At 30.3% G+C, this 9,005-nt stretch overlaps 1 protein-coding gene across 2 annotated transcripts; it reads right to left on the bottom strand.

Annotated features, from left to right (window-relative positions):
• Nucleotides 1–4,574: 4,574 nt before the first annotated feature.
• LOC133816188 (WAT1-related protein At5g07050-like) lies at nucleotides 4,575–6,505 on the bottom strand. 2 transcript variants are annotated; one of them, XM_062248817.1, is made up of 7 exons: nucleotides 6,316–6,505; nucleotides 6,153–6,215; nucleotides 5,933–6,049; nucleotides 5,583–5,832; nucleotides 5,330–5,488; nucleotides 5,075–5,226; nucleotides 4,575–4,944 (listed from the first exon to the last, which is right to left on the bottom strand). In XM_062248817.1, exons 1-7 carry the CDS (start codon nucleotides 6,498–6,500, stop codon nucleotides 4,770–4,772), a joined length of 1,101 nt encoding a protein of 366 aa, XP_062104801.1. In that variant the 5' UTR covers nucleotides 6,501–6,505; the 3' UTR covers nucleotides 4,575–4,769. The 2 variants fall into 2 exon arrangements, with proteins under 2 accessions (XP_062104801.1, XP_062104802.1); XM_062248818.1 differs by lacking the exon at nucleotides 4,575–4,944 and having other exon boundaries at nucleotides 5,023–5,226.
• Between the last annotated feature and the right edge of the window lie 2,500 nt (nucleotides 6,506–9,005).

Consider the following 9,005-nt stretch of genomic DNA (forward strand, 5'->3'; position numbering starts at 1 on the left):
TAATACAATGTTGAATGCTTTTTACTTTTTGTTATTTGAAAATCAAGTTCATTTGATGATGCTAGTATATATTAGAAAGCTAATTTTAATTATATAAATAAAAAATAAAAATAGAATAGAATAAATTAGTGTTATATAAATGAATATATAATGAGAATTTAAACTTATCTGAATATTAAAATAATACAAAAAATGTGTTATAATATCTATTACAATAACACTTTTTATAAGTAAAGAATTTTGTTATGCAAACTTCATTATATAACACAAAAAATGTGTTATACTAAAGTGTACTATAACACAAAAAATGTGTTATGCTAAAGTGTAGTATAACACAAATTTATAAGTATTGAAATGTGTTATATAATCGACTATAAATAATATAATTAAACACTTATCTATTTATTACAATAACAAAGAAAGTGTGTTATCGTTGACAGTATAATAACACATCTGCATAACAATGATAAAGTGTTATGTAAAGTACCCTGACCTACGATAACATAGTCAGTCTTAACACATCAGAAAGTGCTATGGTATATTTTGATAACACATTTTTGGTGTTATTAAAGCATTTTTTCTTGTAGTGAGTGTCACTAGAAGTTTCGTGATGATTCATCCACTCTCGAAAATTAGAATTAGATTTATTATTATTATTTTATTTTATTTTTATTTTTTTCTTAAACTTGTTCCCAGGTAGATTTGGAGGTTTTCGGGTGATCTTCAACGCCTTACTAGAACTCCCCGAGGTTACTGAGTAAGTATGGTGGATCACAAGTCAACCTTTTCGACCAAACAACCTTTAAGCAGAGTGAAATTGCTTATTTTGACAGAACAATCTTGGTTTTCTTATAGTAATAAGTTCAACAATGTAATAGTGCAAAGGTAGATGCTTGAAATGTTCCCAGGCCGATTGGGAAGGTTGTCAAGGTACCACTTTAGACCTACACTTGCTAGACAGAACTCCCCAAGGTTCCCAGGTAAGTGTGGAGGGTAACGCTATCACAAACCTTATTTAACAACCAATCTTTCTAGACAGAACAATATCGGTTTCTACCATTTGTAATATTACACAATTGTTCCCAATACTAAGCGTTTTATGATTGAAATTTTATGAACAATTTTATGCAATTTTATGTTTTTTTTTTTTATAAAAACCTAAATCCTAAGGAAAACTAAGGCAAAGAAAGTAAAAGCCTAAACTAAGCAACAAAATAAACAACATAAAAATAAAATAAAGAAAAGAAAATTAAAGTGAAGATAGAATAGCAAGCTTAATCTTTTTTTTTCAAATATGTATTAAACTGGAAAAAAATAGAATAGATATTAATAAAGAAAAATGGAGTAATAATTAACTAAAAAGAAAAAAAAAATTATATGAATATATATATATGGTTCTTTTTTTTAACCAAAAGAAAGGAAATTGAAAAGGAAAAAAAATTAAATAAAAATAAAATTAAAGAAAGGAAATTTAAAATAAGAATAAATAAATATATATTTTTTGGATTATTTTTTATAGACATGTATATATATATATATATATATGAATATTTATAATATATATATATATGTTTTTTTTTGTTTTACCAAAAAAAGAATAAAAAAAAGAAAAAGAAAAGAAAAAATATATATATAAATAAATAAATTTTTTTTGTTCATGATTTTTTTTAGTTTTTTTCTTTTTATTTTTGTTATAATAATAATCTAATTAACTAAAAATTAGTAAATAAAAAACTATACTAACACAATATTTATTCCAACAAAAACACAATTAAAGTTACTAATATTTTTGTAAAAAATTTCACTAAAACCTTTGAAAACTACCTCCCCGGCAACGGCGCCAAAATTTGTTTAACGCCCAAATCATAACAACCACTAAGCGGTGATTGTAGAATAATCGGGTGGTCAATCCACAAGGAGGTAACCTAAATAAAAATATTAGTAGAAAATAACACAAAATGTTAGTAACAAAAAATAAATAAGAAATGGAAATGAAAAGAGATTTGAGATTTTGGTGTTGTCTTTTTGATAAAATGGTAAAATGAGATAGATGAAATAAATATAAGATGTAATCAAGAGTTTGAGAAATGGAAATGTTTCAAGAATCATCCATATGCTTGTTTAGTTACTTGGTTACTTGATTTACAAAAATACACAAGTAAATAGTTCATATCCCAACATTTACTTGGAAAATCTAACATTAAAGTCCATATTCTTTTCTAACAAAAATCTATTTGAGCTATAAAGTTCTTTACTTTAAATGCACAATGTAAATCTTGTGAAAAATCTAAAAATGACAAAATACCCAAGGGCAATAATGCAATAGAAGATTAGACATAAAATTATATATCAATATTATTTATACTAATTAGAAGCACATACAAAGAGCATGACTAATCCTATACACTATTAGCATGAGTAAATAAATATGACAAAATAGAGATGGCGATGAAAGAACATAAATAACTCAAATATATTACATTAAGAGCATAGTAAATCAAGGTAGCAAAATAACATCACTAGCATATGGAATCATCCCTAACCTTCCTAGGAACATTAGACCATTATGCTCATGATTCTCACAAAATTCTAAGAAGAAAGTGAGTAGAAATTTTTCTATAGTTTCTTTACTCTAAAAATTACATACATAGTGTGAAGAAAAAGTCCCTATTTATAGAGGAAAAAAAGGACTAAAAAGAAAATAAACAACAATTGGGGTTTACAAAATAAATCTGAAATATTAATAATAAAATATGATTTTGAAAAATCAAATCTTATTATAAATATTAACCTAGTTATCTTGGGCATGGTCAATATGCTCTTTTTCAAAGACACCAAAAAAGATGAGCTTTAAAGCTCAAAATGACAATTTTGCTAGGCCCAATACCCACAAAATATGGGTTGAAGGTGGCTGGTGGCAGAAGTGGGTTTTGACCCATTTTCAACCAATGAAAATGTGCCATGTAGGCAGGTTGCTGGGAAGGTTTCAGATTGGGCTTGCTGCTGAAGAAGACAAGGCCTTGGTTGGGCCTCAGCTTTGTTGGGCCTGCTGGAGCCGTGGAGCTGGGGAGGTTGAAGCTTGGGCGTGAGGCTGAAGGGAAGAGATGAAAGAGTTGGTCACGTTAAAGAAGGCTTGGGCTGTATTTGACGTTGGAGGCTTGATGCGGAAGGAAATTGAGGATGGCCTAGACACGTGGCGCAAGGAGGAGCAAGGAACCTGGACACGTGGCACGAAGGGAGCACGACACCTGGCAGTTTGGGCCAAATTCTTTCAAAAATGTCATTTCCTTCATTTTCTTTTTCAGTTTTAACTATTTCTTTGTTCTTTTTTTTTATTAATGTCCAAATGCAATTTATTTCCTGAAAATTAAACACAAATTAAATTTAAAATTAATATTTTCAATTATAAAATATATTACAATAAATTCATGAAAATATTAATTAAAACTTAATTTATTTTACACTTTAAAACCAATAAATTTACATTTTTGAGCACTAATCACTAATTATAAGTAAAACATAAAAGATAAAAAAATTATGCAAATAATATTTGTAAAAATAAAAATAGAAATAAAAGTAAATCTTTATATTTATAGAATTTGCCACTTTTTCCAATTGTTCATATATACTAAGATAATTAGCACCAGCCAGCATTTAAACATTGGTCCATTAAATGCTTTTTCAGTTCTTTAAAAAGGAATTCATCAGTTAGTTCCATGATGGCCCAGTCAAAAAGAAAACAAATGGCCCCTTGGGAAATTCAGGGCAGATACAATAAGAACTAATTATTTATGTCTATAAATATTTATTCTTTTAGGTCATCTTCAATGGAGTATATTGACGATATACTGTTTTATAACACACTGCTATACAAAAAAATTGCTCCAGCCAAAAGCTATAAATGGTACAGTGCTCTCCTCTCGAAATGCTTTCCGTACGGAATAATTAGTATCATCCCTGAGACGTCTGAATTTCTGACCCATCTTGCAAACGGTATAGCAATCTAGATCATTGTTGTGATTCTAGCTCCTGAGTGTGAGCAATATATAATTTGACTTTGGCCGTCCTGAGACTTGGTAGGGTTCCCTAGGGTTTGAGTGCGTTTGTGTGTGAGCTATAGTTAGTCTCTTAGTTTGTTAGTCTATTAGTGTAAATGCATAATAATAGCTAGTTAGCTAGTCTGTTAGTTTGTTAGTCTTGGACTTAGAGCAAGTACTCGTTTCAGTTATAAGATTTTGTTTTGTATGGAGTTATTTATAGCTATTATATTGGAGTTAGTTCAGTCGAATCAATCGATTCAATGCACACTTTTAGATAAGTGAATATTTTCTTATATCAAGTTGTCGTTTCCTATATATTCATATATATATATATATATATATATTTTTTGTTTTATACCATTTCCCACTACATATATATAATTCTCTCTCTCCACTAATGAATCATAAACTAAACTATTAATAGCACTTATAAATAATATAAATAAAAGGTAGTGTTGTGGTCTATCAATAGTGAGTAGTGACGCATATATTGTATTGGCATTATGCAAAAAAAACTTACACGTGTGATAAATTATACAAGACACGTAATACGCATATAAGGCTATTCGTTTTTTCTTATGGAATAATTTATACTATTTTGAACATAAAACCAAATTAAATGATATTTTACTCCTCACGTACAAGCTTTCTTGTGGGCCTATTGTGTTGTGCCCAATTGATCAACACTATATTATCTCCAATACAGCACTAAGATATTATTTATTAAATTTAAGACCAATTGATACCATTGTTAGGTATATCAATGTTGCTCTTGGCACTTTCTTCTTTGATTTTATTAAGGTGGTCAGTTGCCATGGTACGCTCCAGTATGATGTCCTCCTCTTTCTTCTTTCCCCATAGAATTGAATAGAGTCCAATAATTATCAATGTAGCTCCTATTATACTGAAAAAGGGTTATAATAAGAAAATGTAAATATAACAATATATATATATATATATATTCAAAATAACATCAAATTAATCCAAAGAAATATAAAACAAAAAGGAAAAAGAAAAAGAAAATTGATGATCACCTGCCCAAATATAAAACGTCTCCCAGAATCAGTATTCCCATGATAGCTGCAAATATTGATGACAAAGGACTAAAAGCAATCGCGAACACTGGGCCTTTTCTTCTCATTACTATGGTTTGAAGATAAATTCCCAAACTGAATATTATAATTCCCTACATATATAAATGATAAATATATTATTTATTATATATTTGTCAATATCATTTTCTTTTTGTGGATGACATTATTAAAAGGGTTGAATTTTGAAATACTTACACTATAGAGAGGAGCTAGAAGTGTGATATCCCATGACAACCTCCACGAGGCTGCTTTATGATCCAAAATTGCAGTCATGATTACTGAGAACAAAGTTCCCGATAAGCAACTTAGTGTTGTGAGGTTTAACGGTGCTGCATATATTTTGACTGTTGCTGCCTACACCAATTTAAATTAGTTTCATTTTATATGATAATAATTATAATCTTTGTTTTTGATATAGTGTCTAAAACAAAGTAAAAAACTTTTGGACCTGTAGGAGGTAGAAGGCTGCGATTGAGAAGTAGGAAGACACAAGAATAAGGGAGCCTTTTATCCAGTGAGCTTTCTCAAAAGACAGTTGTGTAGTAGTAGAAGCAGATTGATTATGGGAGCTTTGAGTGTGTACTGATATCACTTTGATGCCCTTGTAAAGGGTCAAGATTGTTGCTCCTGCAAATGAAACTATAGTTCCTCCTATCTTTGCTCGAGTACTATTCTTCGAAATGTCCAATTTTTCCATTCTGATTATCATTGTTTGTCATCGCCACCCGAAGCTCCATCGATCAAATTTATTTATAATTAACAAGCTAAATATATTTGTAGAATTAATTTTACATGTACCTGAATATAATTGCCAAGATAAAGGTAAAGACTGGAAATATGTTGGACACTGCAGAAGCAAACGTCTGTGAAGTGTATTCTAACCCCAAGTAAAACATGGTCCTCCCTAACACTGCTCTGAAATATAATACAAATTTAAGTAATATAACCTTTTATATATATCAATGTTAAAATTAGTACAAATTTTATAAGGGATTATATTAATTTTTAAGTGACTCACCCAAGAAGGCCTAGAAATAAGACATTTCTCAAGACAGGGATGGTGAGTTTACTATTGTTTTTCCTGTAAGAGAAAGTATTATTATAAGAATCAGATGATAACATGACCCCTTAGGAAAAGAAGAAGAGTGAGTCATCAAGAGAGAGCGTTGAGAAAGCAAAACCTTTCAAAGAGATAGGCAAGTAGAGCAGTAGATAGAGTCCCAATAGCAAAGCCATAGGTGACAAGCACATACCGACTCATTCCTTTGTTTAGAGAAACTTTGGACACCAAAAAATACCCTGCACCAGAGAAACTACACAATAAGCAGATTAGATATGGTATAGACTCCTCTAGTATTACTCGCATTCTACTCTTTTCTCTTATCGCTCTCTCTTTCTCTTCATCCATTGTTAATCAAAATAATATGATCAGATTCCCTTTTATATCAGCTGGAGGGAGTCTCACGTACAAAAAGCAATGATGATGAGATAATTAATTATCTCTGCTTCAAATATTTTTTTTTGGTATGTAGATCTAAATTCCAAATTTGATCTATTGTTTACTATTTAATTGAACCAGCAGTAATTAATTAGGGCAGGGGATTTCACACACTTTCATGATTAAACATAGTATTTTTTTTTATTTTGCCTTGGTTTCTCTATTTAGTAAAATCGTAGTCCATTGGGTCGAAGTTATGACGTCCAAAGTTATTTGATGATTTTATGACATGAGTGTCTGTCTATTCATTATAACTTGTTTACTTTTGTATGAAGAGACCTGCAAAAAGTCATATTCATGAGTAGTGGGTTTTTATTAGGATAGTAATATACAGAAAGATGTTGAAAAATATGTGGTCTTAAACTTCTTGACTCTAATTAATAGTTTTTGCCGTGTGTGCTTAGTTATATTGGTCCAATAGGAATGTGATTTCATGCATTATCTTTCATTTTTAGGCTCGTTTTAGTATAAACTTGATTGAATTATGGTGTGCTGCAACCTTTTCAAATTTCTTTAAAATATAATTTGAACTGATAAGTTGTAATGAAAAGTTACTAATTCTATTTTTATTTTTTTACAGATGTTTTTTTTGATAGGGAGCGTAATATGCTTCAAGTATATCTATTTTGTAACTATATAAAGTCATTAAAGATGTTCCTTTTAATATAAGGATATGTTCAATCAAATCTATTTTATAACAAAGATTTAATCGAATTTTTGCGTCCGTAATTATCTATAAATTATGTAACCTGTTAATTATTTATAACCTAAGTTGTGCCTCCGAGTCGACGAGGCAAGAGGGCTTGATGATGTCGTTGGCAGTGGCGGTGCCTACGACGAGTATAGTTGCGGGATCCTCATCACGCTGAGCATTTCAGATTTGCTCCAAGATTCAAAGGGAAACTCCACTAATTAACAGCGCTAACTTTACTAATGCTAACCCTAACCCCCTATTATTGTTTTTCACATAAATAACCTTATACACATAGTAAAAGACCGAAATACCCTTAAAAACATTAATACTTTCCCCAAGTAAGATCAGGTAAATTCAGAACATGTGTGAACAGCAACTTTCTAACATGATTCACACGTCTTTCACACATGACTCATTCATGATTCACACATAGTTCACACGTGTTTCATACATCTCATAGTTCACAAATGGTTCACTGACACATAATTCATACATATTTGTAGTGCACCAAAAAAAAAATTTTAGATTATTTAAATTTTGTGCTTTATTTGATTTAAATGTTAAGTGTGATGAATTGTTTTATTTAAGTGTTGTTATTTTATTTAAATTGTTTATTTGTTCTATTTGATTGTTTGTTATTTTATTTAATTGTTAGAAATGTTTTGGTTAATTAATTTAATAAGTGAATAATTGTGTAACATGTTATTTTACTATTAGTGTTACATTTTATTTAAGTGTGACAAATGAGGTAATTATGTGAGCTATGGTGGAATGCACTAAGGTGCATGATAGATAGTAATGCACCCTAGTGATTTAGTGTGTGCTAGTGCATGGTAGCATGGTGCACATGTGTAGATTTTCTACACATTTTATGTTTCCTTATTTTAGATTTATTTGGGTAATTTATTTATAAAAAAAAAAAAAAAGAAGAGGGAAACAAGGAGTTGGGCGTGTGACCTAGTGGGAAAGGAATACTTTCCTTAAGATGGTAAAAATCAAAAATTGAAGACCATGATCATTTGGGGATAGGCATGATCACATTTTATTCCCTTGTATCTTTTTGAAATAAAGAGAAATTAAGAAAAATAAAAGAGAAATGGAAACTTACCTTATTATTGTTTGGGGAGACTTTATGGGAGGATTTGTGATAAAGGGGCTATGAAAGGAGAGAAGAGCCATTGCTCTTGTGTGTGTGTGTGGCTGCCGTGACCTAGAGAGAGAGAGTGGCGTGTAGAGAGAGAGAGAGAGAGAGAGAGAGAGAGGAAGAAAGAAAGAAAGGAAGAAGGAAGGAGAAAGTGAAGAGGAACCCCCTAGAGTATGTCTTCTTGTTTTTCTCTTTGCATAATCTTTTTTTGATAATATGATTTTGATTTGTGTTATTTTCTTGTGTGTGTTTGGGTTCTTCCTCCTCCTCATGGTGGCTTTCCCATAAAAACCCTAGGCTTGAACAAGGGTGTGGAGTTTGGGGTATTGATCTTTTGTGTTCTTGATTTTTACAATCAAGAGAGGTAATGGTCTTTTCCTTAGCCTTATATTGTTTTTGGTGGGTTGTATATGAGGTTTTGCTAATGGTTGATTTTGGTAAGATTGATGTATAGGATTTGGATTTTGTGAGAGTATGATTTGTGTTTAAGGGTTGTGATGTTGATTTTGCTATGCATAAAAAAAAATTGTAATAA

Source organism: Humulus lupulus, chromosome 2 (genome assembly GCF_963169125.1).
Source record: "Humulus lupulus chromosome 2, drHumLupu1.1, whole genome shotgun sequence".
Lineage (NCBI taxonomy): Eukaryota > Viridiplantae > Streptophyta > Magnoliopsida > Rosales > Cannabaceae > Humulus > Humulus lupulus.